This window comes from Curcuma longa, unplaced genomic scaffold, assembly GCF_044706935.1.
Source record: "Curcuma longa cultivar G26 ecotype Majalengka, Jawa Barat unplaced genomic scaffold, ITB_CL_G26_1.1 contig_18617, whole genome shotgun sequence".
NCBI lineage: Eukaryota > Viridiplantae > Streptophyta > Magnoliopsida > Zingiberales > Zingiberaceae > Curcuma > Curcuma longa.
Genome location: NW_027430858.1, coordinates 27,572 through 47,502, shown reverse-complemented (window position 1 = coordinate 47,502; position 19,931 = coordinate 27,572). Strand labels below are relative to the sequence as shown.

The 19,931-nt window shown below is 38.0% G+C and overlaps 1 protein-coding gene across 1 annotated transcript; it reads left to right on the top strand.

Moving 5' to 3' along the window:
• Positions 1-9,066: 9,066 nt before the first annotated feature.
• LOC141816884 (NAC domain-containing protein 76-like) lies at positions 9,067-10,216 on the top strand. The gene is made up of 3 exons (XM_074704606.1): positions 9,067-9,238; positions 9,307-9,587; positions 9,671-10,216. The coding sequence occupies exons 1-3, from the start codon at positions 9,067-9,069 to the stop codon at positions 10,214-10,216; spliced, it is 999 nt and encodes a 332-aa protein (XP_074560707.1).
• Positions 10,217-19,931: the final 9,715 nt, after the last annotated feature.

Here is a 19,931-nt window from a genome sequence, read left to right as displayed (position 1 = left end):
AAACCCACATACTAGCCCAATCTTCTATTTCCTTATGGGCCATGGCCCATCCATAAGAATTGTAGATTATTACCGAGTATCATTAGTCACCCCTCGCACGAGTTAGATGGTGTATTATAAATCAAGTCTGAATGTAGAATCCAAACGACCACACATTCACTGATTCTTAGTTACCCCTCTGAAGGCAACTGATGTAGTTTGGGCCTAGGTTGTAGACTTAGTTTAAGCTTATAAATATGCAACCGAGTCAAGGACTCGGAAGGCTGTCGATGCAGTTTGGGCTTAGACTGCCAACTCAATTCAGGCTTATAAATGCACAACCAAGTCAAGGACTCGAAAGGATGTCAATGTAGTTCAAGCTTTTGAATACTTCCACATCCTCTCCTTGACTCAACATATATCAAGCCTCCTCATCTTATCCTTGGCATCATAGATATCATACCTCCTTATCTTTCCATAGACACCATAGATATCATGTCTCCACATCTTCCCCTTGAATCAATAGATATTATATGTCCTCATTTTTCCTTTGACACCATAGACATCATACATCCACATCCACCTCAGCACCATGACATCATACCTCCACATCCTAAACTGATTGTGCCCAACTCCTTCCACTCGGTCGAATTGCCCCACTTTTTTAGATACTTGCTTATCAGCAATCTAAATATGGACTGTAGATGAGATATAAAATCTAAAAATTCTGATTTAGAGGAAATGATCATATAAGTTCAGAATTAGTAAATTAATGATAGAAAGGTTATAAAAGGAAAAAAAGAAATCCTCCTTATCTTTGAGATGCTTAGCTCAACGATGAGATTGTAGGGAAGCTCTATCTGTTGGTTCCGGTAGCTTCGGGAGTACGCAAACTGATATGTATCGTCGAGGCTAGTGTTCGACACTATCTCCGTAAACGATATTGCTCCGCTACGGTGCTAACGGATAGCAGCAACTCGTTCTCAAGATACAACGACGATCGTCTCGGAATAGTAGCACTCCAAATTCCGAGACCAGCGAACCTTCTCGTAGACTTCTTGGACTCTTGAACTCACAAGATGAGATGAATGCTCAAGAGAGAGGAGAGAATCGATGAATTGGATGAGTTTTCCATCATCTGGAGGGTTCTATTTATACTAAGTGAAGAGGTTGAGTGAGTGGATGTGACCCTTGGACGAGATCAATCTGGACCGTCAGATCTGGAGGGTTGTAACCCTTCATCTAGCCCCCCTTGATCTCATCCATCAGATCTGAAGAGTTGTTCCCTTCAGATCTCGCCTCTTGTCATCAGCCGTCGGATCTGAATCTCTTGATCCATTCGATCTGACGCTTCAGATCAGGTCTCATCCCAGTGGTCAGATCGTGACTCTTCGCGATCCAACGCTCCAGATCGCAACCCATGCGATCCATCACACCTCTTTGATCTTTGATCAACGATTGCCATCCGTTCGCCCAATCAACAGTCCAGTCAACTCTATTTGCCCTCGTGGTTCCCTTCAGATCTCGCCTCTTGTCATCAGCCGTCGGATCTGAATCTCTTGATCCATTCGATCTGACGCTTCAGATCAGGTCTCATCCCAGTGGTCAGATCGTGACTCTTCGCGATCCAACGCTCCAGATCGCAACCCATGCGATCCATCACACCTCTTTGATCTTTGATCAACGATTGCCATCCGTTCGCCCAATCAACAGTCCAGTCAACTCTATTTGCCCTCGTGGATGCCACATAGGCACTGCCACGTCAGATACGATCCTGACACGTCACCCGAGTGCCACGCAGGCACCGCAATGTCCTCTGGAGCATAAATTTAAGCTCCTCGCGACGACGCGTAAGTGCAAAGTGCGCCTACAAAGCGCACGTGCGCACGTGCGCACGTGGCGGGTGGCGGGCTCACAGGTGCGAGCACCTGCTCGCCCATGGGTAGAGAGCACCTGTGCTTTTTGTGTTAACTCCATTAACACAGTAACACATATAAGGAAACTTTAGCTTGCGCCGGTTAGCGATGTGGGACTAAAACCCTATCTTTTCCTTAACGTTATTTTGGACACAACTTTAGCCAATTAATTTCTCATTCACCTGTAATCGATTTTGAGCAAATTAATAGTCTAGATTTATCTACGCGAAACATAGATTTCGATTTTGAAGTCATATCATACTTCCAACGATCGATGGCACCTTAATTTTGCCTTGCAAAATCATATCCAACACTATCTTGGAGAGGAAATGGTATTCTAGATAATGCTTGTTAAGAACATAAATGACTACCCCTATCTTTGAAAACCAGACTTCTAAAAGAAGCACCAGTTGCATCCATTTAAGAATTGAATGTGCTATCTTAATGAAGCCTAGATTTTGCCTCATGAACTCCAACATTATACTTCCAATTGAAGTCTCTTGAGTGTAGTATACTCATTTTCCATGGCATCCAAAGGAGTTTCTTCTTTGATTCCCAGCCAAAGCAGAAAGAGTCACCTAGGTAGCTTCATGTGGTTCACTCCCGAATCCGAATGGATTGCGCTCTCGAGTAATGTAGCATTCTGAGCATTGTAGCATCCCAAGAACTATAGCATCCCAAATACTGTAGCTATGAGTTATTTTGCTCGCCCGACCACTCGAGTGTGACAACACTCATCATTACTACACTACTACACTTTTCCTTCCGGAGTCACCATACCCCTGCATCGTTATTGTGGTTCTGAAAAATAAATAAGTCGTAAGATCCCACCTAATGAATATTAAACACCATCACAAGAAGCTATTGGCGTGTGACCTTCCTTTAATTTGATTCGGTCCTTTGCAAAAAAAACCTCATATTTCCTTTGTGAAACATCAAGTATCAATATCAGGAGCGTTGAAGCCGTATCACTATGCATTGGCATCAATGACTCCAAGTAAAAGTTTGTCGTGATAAGGGACTTAGTAGAGGTAGTGGCGGCCATGGAAAGGAGAGGAATTGTCAAACACAGAAAAAAATTGCATGGACAGGAGTGATAGTAGCGACCCTGTGCTCTCCAACCGTATCATATTTATAGAAAAATCCCAAATCTGACAAAATTAGTGATGCAGCGATCAGAATATAATTGTACAAGGAGATAACATCTCAGGCTACCCTCGAACAGCCACCCAAGTAGTGATGGCTATGACAACACTTAAACCACCAAGGAGGAGGCGGTGGTTACTTACGGAAGAGGTGATGGCTACATGTTATGGAAGAGGAAATGGTTACGATCATGGAGAAAGAGAGGAACAATCTCAAGTAAGACTTTGAGATAACGTTCTGCTTCGATTTTCCCATTCATTTAGCGAGGTGTGAGACCACCCTTCTCTTTCCATCTCAACGTTGACGTCAACGTCTTGCTCTAGTTTCCCACAAACAAAATCAATTATGATACGACAACATTTGGAAGCTCTCAGCCGAGTACTTTTGGAACGTTGATAGCCAAGTGCTTCTCGCCTTCTTTGTATCGAGTAGAAGAGTTCCTACTTAAAGTCAACACAAAGTTAGAGGGTGATGCTCTAGTTCCAATGAGGGCTCCCCGATCGATGCTTAAGTCAAAATTATAGATAGTAAAAAATGTATAAAAAGTGAACCTCAACATATCCTGTCTTCTTATTATTGTCTTTCTTTTATAGTTTTTACCGTGTCATGACAACTTTTATGTCATTTAAATCCTCATTCTATAACTGTCATCAACCACCATTATTACCTTTCTGTTTAGCAATGGCCACCCAAAACATCCGTCTATAATGACTATTATCAATTGCTTTTATTATCCCTTGAACCAAATCTACATTTTTCTTTCCAGAGTATTATTTAGCTCTGAGCCCATCTCTTGAACACTTTCTAGGTCTAAACATGTTTCCCAAGCATCTCATGGTTCTGTCTTCGACTCCCGAGCAACTTCAGATTCTGAATCCGATTTTCAAGACCCATCTAACTCTGGACCCGACTGTTAATCATGTTAAGTTTTGCTTAGCTTCTTCTTAAACCCACATACGGAGCCCAATCTCTTCTTTCCTTATGGGCCCAACTCAACCGGCCCATCCCTGACAATTGCAAATTCTCAGGAGTATCAGCGGGTGTTTATATAATTTAATCAAATATTAATCTTCCTTCAGACCAATTAATATCCACCATTAATCATATAAACACAATCATCTTAAAATTTAAATAAATTAATCTACACAAGAGAGGTCATTTTGGCGATCGAGATATTGCTTCGATCAATCCATTCAAAATATTAGACATCTAAGCCAACAATAAATTAATCAAATATTCTTAATCATAATAAAATTTTAATTATATGACCTTGCAGTGACACGAAAAATTCAATAAATAAATAATGAAGCACAAAAGTGATCCACCAAAAAAATGAAATTGGGCTCATAACTAAATTAAACACAATCCATAAATAAGACAATAGATTAAGAATATTCCTTTAAAATCCAAAAAAAATATTTTTTAAAAAAATAAAAGAGAAAATTCTAAACCTAAAATCAAGACCCATACCCTGCCACTATCGCCATTGATTAGGGCCCCTTATACCATCGAAAATTGGGAGTGGATCAACAGATTACACCATAGTTTGACGGTCATAAACCCTAAATTAGAATTTTTCTTTTTTGAAAATTAAATGAAAATTTAAAAATATCAAATTCAAATGTGCCTTTAATTTGATTAAATTATCAAAACAAAGAATCCTAATAAAGATTTTTCTAATTTAGATTTTAAAAATACATAAATTTAATTTTGATAAATAGAAATCTAAATCCAACATCCTCCATAATCATATCAATATGATAAATAATAATGTAAATTATACTTGAATCCATAACGATAGATATTTAATTTTGTTGAATTCTTCCAAATCAATATATTCATTTTTGGAATTTTATAATGATGTGATATCAATAAAATTAGGGTTACATACGACTGAGGATCTCAACCCTTATTTATAACCGAAGAGTTATAAAATTTTTATATTTCTAATTGAGCCCATTATAAATTAGAAATAAGAAAATAGACATCTACACAAAATAAAATCCAAATTTAAATTTAATACTGAGAATCGATAAATATAACTTAATTAGATTATTTAATTAATTAGTTGCACTTTTAAATAATCATTTATAAACATATTTAACTAAATATATTAGCCTAAGGTACTATTTTTTCAACATCAACGACTAACACAATTCCAACTGATAATATCTCATGGATTTTTGGCCTACGCCTAAGGTAAAGTCATTGTTATAGTGAATGCCTTTGCATTTTTCTTTTTTGTTAATCCAAATATCCAACTTAATTATGTCAATTAGTCTCGGAGGTATATAGTTCGGCTCCACTCCCACACACCAAGTAAATTAGGGAAACACATGGCTCGTGATGTTTGAATCTCGTGAGTAGTTCCAACACCGCAAACATCTAAAAATATGTTGCATGGGTCCACTATATCATAGTCAGTCTGCACTAGACTAAAGCCCAGTACAACCCAATAATTTTTAATTTAATATATTGAATCAAAATTTTAAAAATTAAAATAGTCTAGTTCAGTCCTGCTAATTTTAATTTAAGACAGTTGAAGATTCTGACTACGCCATTGTATGGGTCTCGAATCCCTGCTTCTTGGGTGAATGCCTTTGCAGCACTACCTTAAAGAGGAGATGGAAGAAAGAGAGAACATTAGTAAAATGTAGAAAATAACTATAATTGAGCTAGCTTCATGAACTGTTTTTCCATTTAATTATCCCAGCTTAATTTAATTTTGCATAGCACTTAAATTTTTCCAGAAAGAATATACACAGTCGCATCTGATCTAAGATTCTACCCAACAATTCTTAATATATATTTATATACTCACACAAATAATTGATCATTTTGAACCAAATAATGAATCAAAGAGTAAGTAACTACCTTACACACACTCAATGAGTGCAATACTATACAACACTTAAAAAATAATTAACAGTATCAGAGTTTTTGAATTTCATTAGATGTCAATATTTTTTAAAAAAAATCTGAATATATATAAATCTTTATTTATAATATATATATAATAGGACAAGAGAATTTGCACAATTAATGGCAGGCAGTTTGTTAATTGAAGCACCTGCGTGTTTGACCAGCAGCTGACAGTGGATGAAAGATAGATAGCGTAAGAATCTACGCAGCTGTACATCGTTAGATTCGAGGCGGCCTCCGCCTCGGCCTCGAAGTGAAGGTGGCGGTGGAGTGCTGCTGCGGGATCGTCTCCTAGCCCTCGCACGTGCACGCCTCCCCCATCCGCTTTCTCCACGCCTCCCCCATCCGCTTTCTCCTCGCGCAGGCCTGTTTACTTAATTACTCACTTTGTTGATGTTTTCGACTTAATTTTATAATTTTTTTAATTTAAAAAATTGAATAAAAATGACAATACTGAAGAACCTATGATCGATTAGGTTAAGTAAACACGTTAATACAAGCAAGAATCTTTTCATGATTCAAATATTTTAATTTTTTTCTTTAATGGAAAAACAAATACAGTGGCGAGAAAAGGATAGAAGGACTGGATTGCATGATCTTGTAGAATATTAGATACTCGTAAGCAATCGTATCTGAACAATAAAGATGATCAGTTTTCATGTAGAATTAGCTGGTTTGATGATGCTAAGATATTATTATTATTTCTAGATCCCTCATGAGTCATGATACAGAGGGTCTGAGTTTTGAGAGATCATAATTTTTTACTCAGGTTGAACTATGAAACCTTTAACATATGAAATCGAAGTTCGTTTAGAAATTTAAATTCATTATCAAATGTAACCCATAACGGCCTAGTGTTAAGTCCAGAAAATATCATTTAAAATTTTTTCGAAGGTTTCAAATAATTTTTATCATTGTATTAGAGTTATTTTTATATTTTGCATCATTAAAATTTTGAGACTATTTAAACCTTTATTTAGTTGTTATTATGATATTATTTTTATTTTGAATCAATTTTATTCAGTTAAACCTAAAGATGGTTTGTTTGCGCTTAGTGATTTTTTTATGTTTTTTTATGAATACGATGAGCTTTATTAGAATAATTGTTATTATATCCAGCATCAAGTTACGTGTAAGGTTAGTATTGTTGGCATTTGGAAGCTTGTAATTAATGAAGGAGAGATTAATTAAAATAATTAAAGGTTAATTATTTTAATTATATGTATTCAGAGAGACTTAATTGAAATAAGTTTGAAGTTCTTTTATTTCAATTGAAATTGAATTTGAATGGAGATAATTAAAAGTTAATCAAATTTTGATCAAAATTTAAAATTAAGTACACTAATTAAATATTTATATGTTATTCAAATCAACATTAAAAATTATTTCTACCAATGCTGTAAAATTGTTATGAAAATTTCCAATAAAACATATAAAAATTAAAATTTAATTTTTAAAGTTAAGATTTTTAATAGGAAAAATGTTTTCTATAGATATGGTTTTTAATCGTTTAGCTCACCTTTGTCGATCGTGCGCTCTTGGTTGCTACCTTCTCTTGGGTGATAACTTCTTTTAGAGTCATCAACCCCTTCTTCCTTCCTCCTCGGCTATAACCCCTTTTAGAACCACCAACACCTTCTTTGTTCCTCCTCTTCATTCATTCACGAGGGGATCAAATTAAAAGATTGTGTGGATAATAGTACCTCCCTTTCAGCAAAAGGTAGAATTCGTTATCCCAGCAACCTCATACGGTCGATCCTACAACCATCTGTGCAGAGGTAAATCGAGAAGCTGCAGTTGATCACAACGGAGGGCTTGGATAATAGTACCTCCCAACTATCATAAAAGGGGTTGATCTCAATAATGGTATAAGAATGAACAAACTATTAATTATAAATTCCATCACATTTTTTTGAGGTTGAGTTCAATATAATTAATAATTAAAGAGTATAATTTTTTTTAAAACAATAAGAATCTTATAATTTTAGACTTGACTACTTTTAGTTTTGAACTTTCTAACTTTTAATATTAACATTCTAATTTTGATGCATCAAAGAAACTTTTTTGCATTCTAAAAAAATAATAAATCCTAGTCAGTCTCATGGACTCAATCCCTGGGGTGGTCGGCCCAATCCCACAGAAGTTTCCCACCGACCACCAGGGTAAATCGGGAAACGCATACGCAATCCAGATGCTCAGCATCCTTTGATTACAAATACGCCGTAGCTGGGGATCGAACTGCAGTTGTCCTAATTGCCCCGGGGACAACTTTTTTGCTTTCTAAATCTTAAGTGCTTTAATTAATAATAAACCCTAAATTGAACGACCCATGTTACAATCATCAGTTAATTGGTGGAGTAATGCATAAGAATTAAGCATAATGGTCATTTAAACATGGAGGACAAAATAAGTGTACATATTTTAAGAGAATCAGACAACCTATTGCTTCCTTGGACCCAGGAATTAGTTTAACACTAAAATTATGGTGCAATAGAATGGAAGGTTATCAATGCATGCAGAATAGAAGAAGAAGAAGAAGAAGAAGAATATGGCATGAGAGGAGCTAGGAAGGTTGCCATCCCCTCATTCCCTTTGACTACTCACTCGATCGATCATTAGTCCACTAAATTCTAAGTCTTCACACAATCACATCTAATGAGGCGATTTTTTGGGGAGGTCTCCTGCTCAACAGACAACCCCCCTTCTTCTCATCACACCCCTCCAAAATAACCCCAAACCCATGGCCTTGGACTGTCACCCTAGCTATCTATCTCCCTATCCCCACACACCTAATTAAATTAAATTAAAGGTCTAGCTATGTTGTTAATTCACTGCTACTTGCCATTTTTTATTTAGCTTCATGGCTGGCTAGCTGCGACCACACCTCATGCTTCTTCCCCTTAAAGCTCATCTCCTTCAGCGTTCTTTACCCTCTTCCCCATATCTTGGCTTTCCCATGCTAGCTCTTGTGAGGAAATCAAGGTCAGTGTGCATAGCAAAATTTTTGCTAGTGTTTCTTTCTTTTAAGCTTAACTCATGTTTGCTCGTCGTCGTCTTCCTCCGATCGACAGTCATCTCAGGGCTCACGAGCTAGCTTGCTAGCATGATGCAGCAAGGCAGTGGGCAGCTGACGGTGCCGCCCGGGTTCCGGTTTCACCCCACGGATGAAGAGTTGCTCCATTATTACCTGAGAAAGAAGCTGGCTAATGAAGCCATTGATCTTGACGTTATAAGAGAGGTGGACATCAACAAACTCGAGCCATGGGATCTTAAAGGTACGTTCCTTCCTCCCTTCATTTTCTTCTTCTTCTTCTTCTTCTATAAATATGTGCATGAGTTGCAGACAAGTGTAGGGTTGGGTCTGGGCCTCAGAACGAGTGGTATTTCTTCAGCCACAAGGACAAGAAGTATCCGACTGGGACTCGGACGAACCGAGCGACCACAGCCGGGTTTTGGAAGGCCACGGGGAGGGACAAGACCATCCACCTCAGTAACTCCAAGAGGATAGGAACCAGGAAAACCCTAGTGTTCTACACCGGCAGAGCCCCTCACGGCCAGAAGACCGATTGGATCATGCATGAGTATCGTCTCGACGATGAAACCCTACTGAACAATCATGTCCAGGTATGCAGGTAGCTAGGGTTCATCTTCTTCCTAACCTTAACCTAGATAGCTACCTATAGATCACTTCGATAGTAATTTTGCAGGAAGATGGATGGGTCGTGTGCAGGGTATTCAGGAAGAAGAACTACCAGACAGCAGGAATCCCACCAGAAGCTGTTCTCACTGAAGAACACCAAGATCGTCACAAATTCAACTCAGTGATGACGATGAGTGACTCCCAAAACGACAACAATCTTTCACTGTTCCAAATTCCATGCACAGATCGCACTCATCGTTCCCCATTCGATCCATCCTCCATTCGCCTCCCTCAGCTCTTGAGCACCGAGTCGATCGCCGCCTCCAGTACTCACATTAATCCGCCTCTCGTCCTTCCTCCTCCTGTCCTTTCCGACCTCGACGCCCTCGTCGAGCCCAACTGCTCGCGCAGCTGCCTCGACCGGTTCGCCGGCGGGGACTGGTCCATCCTCGACAAGCTTCTGGCTTCTCACAGAAACCTGAACCAGATCTTCCAGTGCAGCAATTCTCCTGCTCAGGTCATCGACATGGCCGCGGCTTCGACTGTTCATAGGAGCCCACTGCAGTATCTCGGATGTGATGCTGCTGCACTCATGAAATACTACTCAAACTGAGCTAGCGTTGCCACAAACTTATGGAGATGAATTGATTTCTTTGTTCTTGTGTCTGAATCTGAAGCTTAACTTACTATATATGCTTTTAATTAGCTGTGCATAGATTTAGTAGCAGTAGTGTTTGGACCATGATCATTTTAACTCGTCCATTTAATTAGCTAGGGAAAAATGGCATACCCTGGCAACTCTTATTTCTGCATATCAAATATCTATGAGTATTTTTTTTGTCCTTTATAATGATCTGGATTCTAACAAATATTCATTTTGGTCAATTTGTGCATTTTGTTATGCACATACGATTAGAGGCATAAACGAGTCAAATTGGTCGCGAGCTATTCGAGTCTCGATTCGAAAAAAAAGTTCGTTTGAGTTTGTTCAATTAAGTTAACGAGCCGAGCTCGAGCTTGATTTCGAGCTCGAAAATATTATCGAGTCGAGCTCGAGCTTAATAGTATTTGGTAGTGAGCTTGCGAACATGTTCGTTTAAAAACTTACGAACATATTTGTTAAGAGGCTCACGAATGTGTGTGTATATATATATATACATGAATTATAAATATTATATATTAACGAGTCAAGCTTGAATTAAGTTCGTTTAACTTTTAAACGAGCTATTTGCGAACCAAGCTCAAACTAAACTCGTTTAACTTTAAAACGAGTCATTTTTGAACTGAGCTCGAACCATTCACGAACTATTTAATTTCATTACGAGCCGAACTTGAGCTTAAGAATTAAAGCTCGAATCGAACTCGAGCCAAACTCAAGCTTAGGGAAAACGAATCGAGCTCGAGCCCGAGCCTCTTACTATTCAGCCCGGCTCAGTTCGATTACACCCCTACATATGATCATCATGTCTTGCAAATTGATACAACAAAATCCACTCAACAAAGAGCTCTAGGTATGGATTGCATTACAAGAATATATTACAAAAATATATATTTTTTACTACGTCTTCTAAATGATATAATTAATAATGTCATGCAATATCCATATTGTTAATGATGGTATTTTAATAACTTCATTGGAAAGTAATAACTATAAATATCATTTTTATAAAGGTCAACATCAAATTAAATGTCATTTTCTAGTAAGACATTAATATTGTTAATGTCGACTTAAAATAAAATTCATTATTAATTTTATATTTATTTTGTTATGAATTAATTGTACTGCTGATGAATATATAACAATAAGAAAGAAGTAAATAGTCAATAGAATAATTTTCTAATAAATATTACACTCAAAAAATCTGTCAAAAATGAGTTCACACTGAAGGATTAAGTCTATTTGATGGGCTAATACATGATTAACACACACAACAATCATCATTAAGAATTAAACTATAATTAAGTGATCTAATGCTTGATGCATGAAGGGGGGTTTAAGTTATTGGATGTGGATTGCAGGTGTAAATCCGATAACCTAGTTTGTTAACATTAATGAGTTGTTGATGGATTATGGACTTTCTAGTTGATGATCCCTGTAGGAATGACCAAGGTATAAAAGGTAGGAAGTCAAAATCAATTGGGCATGTTGATTTTGGTTGACTCTTCTTCTTCCTCTCTTCTCTTCCCCATTGAGACGAGAATTTGATTTGTTGCCCGATCCCTATAGAAGACTTTGCTACGTTTGACAGAATTCTTCTAGAGACAAGTAAAGAACAATAGCTCTTGATCTTGACTCAGGTTAGCATTTCAGTTAGCCATTGTTTCGATTTTCTATCATAGTTGTATTGTGGATGATAACTAATCTTGTAGATGCATCCTTTTATTTGATTTTGATGTATCGCAATGCTTACAATTGGTATTAGAGCTTGGGATTAGTTTATCGTTGTCTTTAAAGTGTAAAGATTATTTTTGAAGATTTGGGAAGTATACATCGACAATGATTCCATTGTACAGTTGCGAATCGATGCATATGCATCAAATCTAAGATTGGAAAGCCTAGGATTATAACCCAGAAATCGAGTTTTTCATATTATCCATGAAGAATGCGAATAACGGCATGGTGGTGGTGGGGGGGGGGGGGGGTTATGGTTTTCTCGGGTTGAAAAATCATGTGTAGGAAGCATAATCGAGTTCTGTTGGTCACCAATTGATTGATGAGTAAAAAACTAGGCACAGAATGACTACAAATCAATTGGTGGGTTTGATTGATACTCACCAATCAACTACTATGATTGCCAATTGATTGTTGGGCCCAGAGTTACGTACAGAATGATTCAGAAGTGATTGGGCAGTTCGACTGGTGTTCATGAATCAATTTCCATGAGAACCAATCGACTGTTGATACTGGCGTTATGTACAAAAGGCATCAAAATAGATTAAGTTCAACTGGTATTCACCACTCAATTGTCATAAGTACCAATCAATTTTTTTTCATAGGGTTGTCCACAGAAGACTTCTAAATCGATTAGTGAGTTTGACTGATAGTCATCAGTCGATTGTTGTAAGGCGACAATGGATTGTTGTGGGTGAACTCACAAATAAAAGTCTTTCAACTCTACTGGGGAACTCGACTATTGTGGGGCAATCAATTGCTAAAATGGGTAATTGATTGTTGTGCCCTGGAATTGACACATAAGGAATCAGTCGATTGCTACTTGAAGGCAATCGATTGTTGATGAGAGTATTAATCGACTGGTAGATGATATCAATTGATTGATATCTAATTAGTGGTATTTTTAGTAGTTTTTATGGTATTCTTCTTCGCGTTTGCTACTTAGCCGAATCAATATTATCACCCAAGCAAGAATTATTAGGGAGGCTTGGGGTATTTTCGTAGATGGATGTATATCCATGCTAAAGATGGTTGGCCCAAAGGAAAATCATTTTTTATACGGATATATATTTAAGGAAGATCACAAATTTAGTTTGTCTTTTAAGTCATGTGCATAGTGTATCGGCCAAGGGAAGGCAAACTGGGTGGTCAATTAAAAGTATTTTGAGTGATACTCAACAACATAAGCTAACCAAGGAGGCTTATAAATAAAGTTAACTTAAAGCAAGACGTATTATGTGATAGATGAAGGCCATTATAAGCTATTTAGAAAGTATTATTAGTAAATTACATTTTAGTTCAAAGAGTTAATGTAATGTTACACTTGTTATCTCATTAATATTGTTTGTTTCTATTTGAGACCGTAGTCTGGTGAATCAACAAAAGACGACTGCTGAGAAGGAGAAATTATGGACTTTGACGATGAAGAAGACAATGGGCTGAGGATGAGCAAGGTACTAGAATGTTTGTAACATTCAAGTAGATATTAGAATGAGCATTGAAGGGGTTCAGCATGATCACTCCGATGCTTAAGTTAGCATAGGAGCTAAAAGAAGATGAAAGTAGTAGAACTCTATAAGAAGAAAGAGATGAATGTATTCCTTTTTCCTACCCCTTCGTGTGAGTTTTTTATAGAGTTTATATAGTTACAAAAAAAGCATCTCTACATCAGTAATAATGGGAAACCAAAATTGATAGTCATTACTTGTTTCTCCACTCGATGGATGCCATGTGTACATAGGAGAGCATCTAGGGGATCAAGTGTGACAACCACATGATTGTACCTTCATCCAATCGTTGTGTTGTGTTTGGGAATATTCGTAGTAGCTATTAGTGGACTACTCATAAGATGTATGCTGAAGGAGTTGAGGAGTCTGGACCCTCTAGAATTGGAATAATCGAGCTAAAAGGGTCGAGGAGTCTAAGTCCTCGGGAGTTAGGTGAACCGAGCAAATGGAGTTGAGGAGTCTGAGTCCTCTAGAGTTGGAGGGACCGTGTTGATCGAGTCGAGGAGTCTGAGTCATCTGGAGTCAGATGGGCCAAGTTGATAGAGTTAGGAGTTTTAGTCCTTTGGAGTCGGGTGAACCGAGTTGATGGAGTCAAGGAGTTTGAGTCTTCTAGAGTTGGGTGGACCAAGTTGATGAAGTTGAAGAGTCTAAGTCCTCTGGAGTTGGGTGAACCAAGATGATGGAGTCGAGTTGGCTCTTTGACCTCCAGGGCTTGACTTTTGATCTCCATTTGAACTTGACTTCGCCATATATGAGTCCCTCCTTCCACCATATCACAAGTCTCCCCCTTAAGTATAGTTGAAGGAGGCTTGAATCCAACTGACTGGACTGAGATGATTGTAGCTTGACTGCCGACCCGGATTTAGGGATGTTGTGACATCTCCTCACCAAATACCTCAGTACTATGCGTGAGATGCATTATTAATGACGGTGATACACATGATGGAGTATCATTCCGCAGATCAGCTTGTCTTATCTTCCCATAAATGCAGGAGGTTGACACGTGTCTAGAGAATTATTCAAAGCGACTGTTGAGATCCTGTCAATTCGTGTGCGAGATCCAATGGCTGAGAACAGTAGCTCGCCCATTTGATTTCCTCATCCAATGATTAATATGTTGAGCAAAGGAGTATATTAGGGTTGGAAATGACAAACACATTCATCAATTCCTTTGTCTTCAACTTCCTCTTGTGGTGATTTTCTACAACTCCACGAACGCACATTTTGTCCGTAAGTTCTTCGTTCTTTTACTCGATCCTTTTGTTTCTGCTCCTCTTCTGTCCTCAACTTCTACTATCTTTAGCCTTATTTATCTACTCCCTCTATGGCCACCACTAGTACTTCTTGTTGGTATGAGTCCACGGAGTCCAACATTAATGGGGGGATTTGGACTAAATCTGAATGTAATTCAAGATTCCAATCGACCATTGTGTAGTAATCCCAAACACTTTCGACCGACCTCACCTTCCTCCCCTGGTTTTGTAACCTTTTTTAAGGTCAAATGATAGGTGACCTCCGATTTTCTATTCACCCTTTCTTTGCCGAGATCTCCCATTATTTCTACATTTCTCTTCAATAATTAGCCCCCAACTTCTACTGATTACTTTGCAAGGTAGTTATTATCTTTCGTCTGTATAGGGTTTCTCTCACACCCTGGGTTTTCCAGTACTTCTTCTACCCGAAGAAGATGGAGGCCGAGGTCTCTTTATTTCACCGCGAGGCCTTCATGTAGTTTTTTAGGTAAAATTCCTACCTCGCACAAGGGATGGAAGGCCCACTATATCTTCGTCCGACCTCTGACTCCCTTTAGATGGACAACTAAGTGGAAAATCAAGTTGCCTAGGTCGCCAACCGTGAACCAATTCAAATTAGAGTCTGACTATCTGGCAGCAATGGATGCTTTGTTTGGCCTCCAATTTGACGTTAAAAACCTGCTCGAAGAGGGCCTCCTTTTCTACTTCGGGCTCAGCCCTGTCAATGCTGAGCTACTGTCATCTTTCGGTAAGGATTTTCTCGTTTACCTTATGTGATGGCTAATTGAATATTTTACTTTTGTTATGCAACCGAGACCATGTTGATGGCCTCCATCAACAAGTGCTTGAAGATGTTTGCGACCGAGTTGGAAGAGCGTCATGCTCAAGTCACATGTCAGTTGGACAACCAATATGGGGCTCAATCAATTGAGCAATCGAGTGACCAAGTTGTTGTCGCAGGGGTGGTATTGGCTCACCCTTTGGCTACGACCAAGCCCGATGCCTTAGAGGAGTCGGAGGACCTATTAAGAATAAGCAGGAAGAGGCCTCAGTCATGAGGATCACCAAGCGGGGCAGGGGCATCTCAACCTGGCTCTAGCTCTCACGTGGTCGAGCTAGAGTCGATCCAACCAACTATATGTGTTGATGATCCGAGCCCTCCATTAACACCTCATGATCCAGTTCCAGGGACTCCACCATAAAGTGAGCTTCCCCCGCCTGTAGATATTTTGGAGTCATCAACCCCCTATCAGGTAATCTGGGGGTGCGAGCCTTCAGTAATGGATACAAAGCAGGGGCATGAGTCCCCGACTAGGCAAAGACTGACGCTGATAAGTGATATAGCACTGATGTGGCAGCAGTTCCATGACTTTTATAGTTTTTAGATCAAGAATAGCCAGAAGCTTCACCCCTTGTTTGTCAATTTCTATAACCAAAACACTGTTAATATTTGATTCCTCCTTTTAAAAGTCCATATCCTTGTCAACTCCATCAACGTCATATACCAGCTCACTAATTACTTTGGTCTCGTCTACATGCTGAATAAATTGGAGCGCCAAGTCAATGCAAGACAAGACGATGGAGATTGGGGCTTCGTCAATAGATGAACCAGGTTGTTAATTGCCATCGGACAAAGTGGGCTTCTGATCTTCGATCAACACTTCGTCTAAGTCTATCTCCTCTTCGTCAACATCGTCATAAATTGGATCATTAAATATTTCAATTTTGTCATCCTCTGTGCCACCTCTTTTGATCGGACAATCAAGAGAGTAGGATTGGTCGTATTCGATGTTGTCAAGGTCGCATCTTCATAGTTGTCTCTACCGTTTCAGGAGGAAGGGGGCATAGAGGCGTTGCAGAACCGACATTCTCTTGAAGTTGTAGGTGGTGGGCATTGATCCTGAATCCCTCAAAACCAAACTTGTGCTTTGACATCTCTCCTCGATTGGAAATTAAGGATTTTTCAAAAGGGGAATAAAGGAACTTACGACCTTTATGATCTTGCGCCATTAGACGTTGGGATAACTTTGTGACTTGTCCTTGTAGATCTTGAAGTATCTCGTCTCGGGTGCTACGATCACTGTGCAATGCTTCCTTAGTTGGAACCTGCCTATCACGACCACGATAACAACCATGACGACTATCCATACCAACTGACGCCAGATGGGATAATGATTATCTTGCTGGCTGTATTGATTTCGTTGATCGACTGCGAATACCAAAAATCAATCATCTAGAATATATTGATTCGAAAGAATACCAGGAGATAGAAAAATAAATGACACTGTCAAAAATATTATTAAATTAAAACTTCTTCCTAAACATCAACTAAATATTTACTTAAAAATCCTAAGACGCAAAGAAAGGAAAAAAATTCTTAACATATTCAAAAATCTAAAATATCCTAAAGGGACTCAAAATCCTAAAATACAAAAGATAGAAATTATCAAAAATACCCTAATTACCAAAAACCTTAAAAAGTATTAAAAATAATAAAAAAAATTCAACAAATCCTCTTGCATCACAACCGATAAGAGGTTCAGCCGATCGGAAACCCCTAAAATCAAGCGTGGATACAATGGGATCTGATTGGGAGCAATCAACCGAATGTAGATTTGGTCAACCGGTTAAAAGTTATAAAAGAAGCTCGAGTCCTAAGACTTCAACAATCAATTCCCTACGACTCTTCTTCTTCTTCGCTGCTCTAATCGTTCAAGTATTGTTGTTGACACACCGAGAGGCTCTCCGACAACCCATGATGAAATTTTTATCTTTAGTTGTCAGTAACATACTTGCATTTAATTTAAGAGATAGTAGTGTGTTACTATTCTCTTTTCATTCTTGTACGAGTTTCACCTTTTCCGAAAGTTTTTCGGAAGGAGAACTATTAGTGGATTGCCTAATCGAAAACAATCAAATGGATCATAAACCTTGGAGTAGCAGTCGTTAAACTGTTAATCAAGTAACCGCCTGAGTTCACGTATTTATTTTTCCATGCAACTCTTTTGTTTTTGTAAAAGAAAGATTTTAAAAGAGCAATATTCACCTCCCCCCCCCCCCCCCCCCCCCCCCCCCCCCCCCCCCCCCCCCCCCCCCCCCCTCTATCGCTTTCCTGGACCTACAATTTCTCCACAACCAAGGGGATGGATTATGGGAAACATACCCTGTTGGAATTCGATGAGCTATAGTAATATGTCTTTAGTTCAATCGTTGACGCCAACAATGTAGATGCTAGACTTTATGAGGTTTGGTTGCAACCCTGTAGTGGCTCCAAACTCCACAATGCAGTCTGCAAGCAATCCAACAGTAGACTCATCAGCTCGGGTGAAAAGAAGCAAGTTGTCTGCATAGGCGAGATGAGTAATGTCGATGCCCACACACATTGGATGATAGTGGAAGCCAGACCGCATTATCGTGACTCTGAATGTTCTCGAGAAGACTTGTAAGCATAATCCAAAGAGGAATAACGAGAGTAGATCACCTTGACGAAGGCGTCTCCTTGCTTTCAAGTATTCATACATAGCACCGTTGATTCCCACGGAATAAGAGATTATTGTAACTCATTTTGAGATCCATGATACATATTGCTATGGGAATCTAAAGCCGTATAGGGCGGCTTATAAAGAGCGTTAATTCATCATGTCAAAGGCCTTTTGTAAGTCGATTTTGAAATTGACATAGCTATTACAACAAGTTTTAAATTGAGATGGACATTAAAAAGATTTTGATTAACTTTAAATAATTTGAACTAAGTTAATAAAATATATTTTGATATAATATGTGTAATTCTTTTAATTAAATTAAATCGATTTATTTTAATCCATTATAATAATTACATCATAATTACTCTAACAATGTTAGAATAAAAATATTTTAAAATAAAAAATATATTACAATATTATTTTGATTTTTTTTAAAAAAAACGATATTGAGGTGCATCATTTTAATTTTTGCCTTATAATTTTTCTATACATTTTTTCTTAGAATTAACTTTTCTCCAGAACTTCATTTGATTTCACCATCAAAAAATGCTTTCATGGTTTTGACTTCAAGCCTAACTCAACAAGATCAACTCGGAGAGAACGATGGATTTATTTCAAAATAAATTAAGCAAATAAACTGATTTATTATCTACTTTTAGAATCGTGTTATTTTAACTAAATCCATTTTGAACAAATTTATTTTATTTTCACTTGTTGCTAACCTATTATATTGTTGAGATTGATGGGAACAAGCTAATTCAAGGTCTGCAACAAAGATTTATCTCGCTTCTTTTTTATCACTCTTCTTCTTCAACAGATAAAATTCGTCACTCAACGACCCCACATGATTGATCTCACGACCATCTATGAAAAGGTAAATCGAGAGATTAAAATTGACCACGACGGAGAATGACATTGTCTTAGTTTCGTCGAGATTCAATCCTTGTCCACTTTAACAATTCTACTCCATCGTAATCAATTCAACTATACTCTGAGACTTCTCTTTTTGATCACTCAATCAATAGTGTGGTCAACAAATAAAAAAATCAAAATTTATATCTTAATGCAGACAAATATTTTAAAAATCAATCTCTAAATATGCTTAAGTCATGTTTTAAATTTACTCGAGAGATGAATAAAAAAAAGATCATCTAGATTCGCTAGAACATCTGAATTATTATTTTAAAAAACCAATAATTTTTACTCTTTGGAAATTTCTTCTGCTCTTAGCAAATTTTCAACCAATGTACGTACATAAACTCGAGAGATTGCCAACAACTTCTGCTGAGTTGGAGGATATCAACAAATTAACTATTTGATATTTGGCTGAAAAATCATTGTAAATCTCTACGAGTACTCATCATTGGTTTTGATGGCAAACAACTTTGGTCAAAATATTTCCTCAAATAATCCCTCTTTAACTCATAATGCCCGTGGAGGAAGGTATACCTTTAACAAGAACACAAACAGAGAACCATATTCATATCAACAATTTGAATAATGGTTCCAAGGACGTGAAACATGAGACAGACAAAAGGATGCAAGTAACCTGAATGAAACATTGTACAAAGTATAAGAGTCTGAGTGTTGACTGTTGCCTCTTAGCTTAGTTTAAACCTTTAAATACAAATGAGAACAATGAAATCATATAACCTTCCTAGCGGCCAACCTAACAACACCTACCAGTATGATT

What these genes read in the sequence shown, in the direction of transcription:
- LOC141816884 (XM_074704606.1), top strand. Translation starts at nt 9,067, where the DNA reads ATGATGCAGCAAGGCAGTGGGCAGCTGACGGTGCCGCCCGGGTTCCGG. An exon ending in CGAGCCATGGGATCTTAAAG is followed by an intron (nt 9,239 to 9,306) that starts GTACGTTCCTTC and finishes CATGAGTTGCAG; the next exon opens with ACAAGTGTAGGGTTGGGTCT. An exon ending in TACTGAACAATCATGTCCAG is followed by an intron (nt 9,588 to 9,670) that starts GTATGCAGGTAG and finishes GTAATTTTGCAG; the next exon opens with GAAGATGGATGGGTCGTGTG.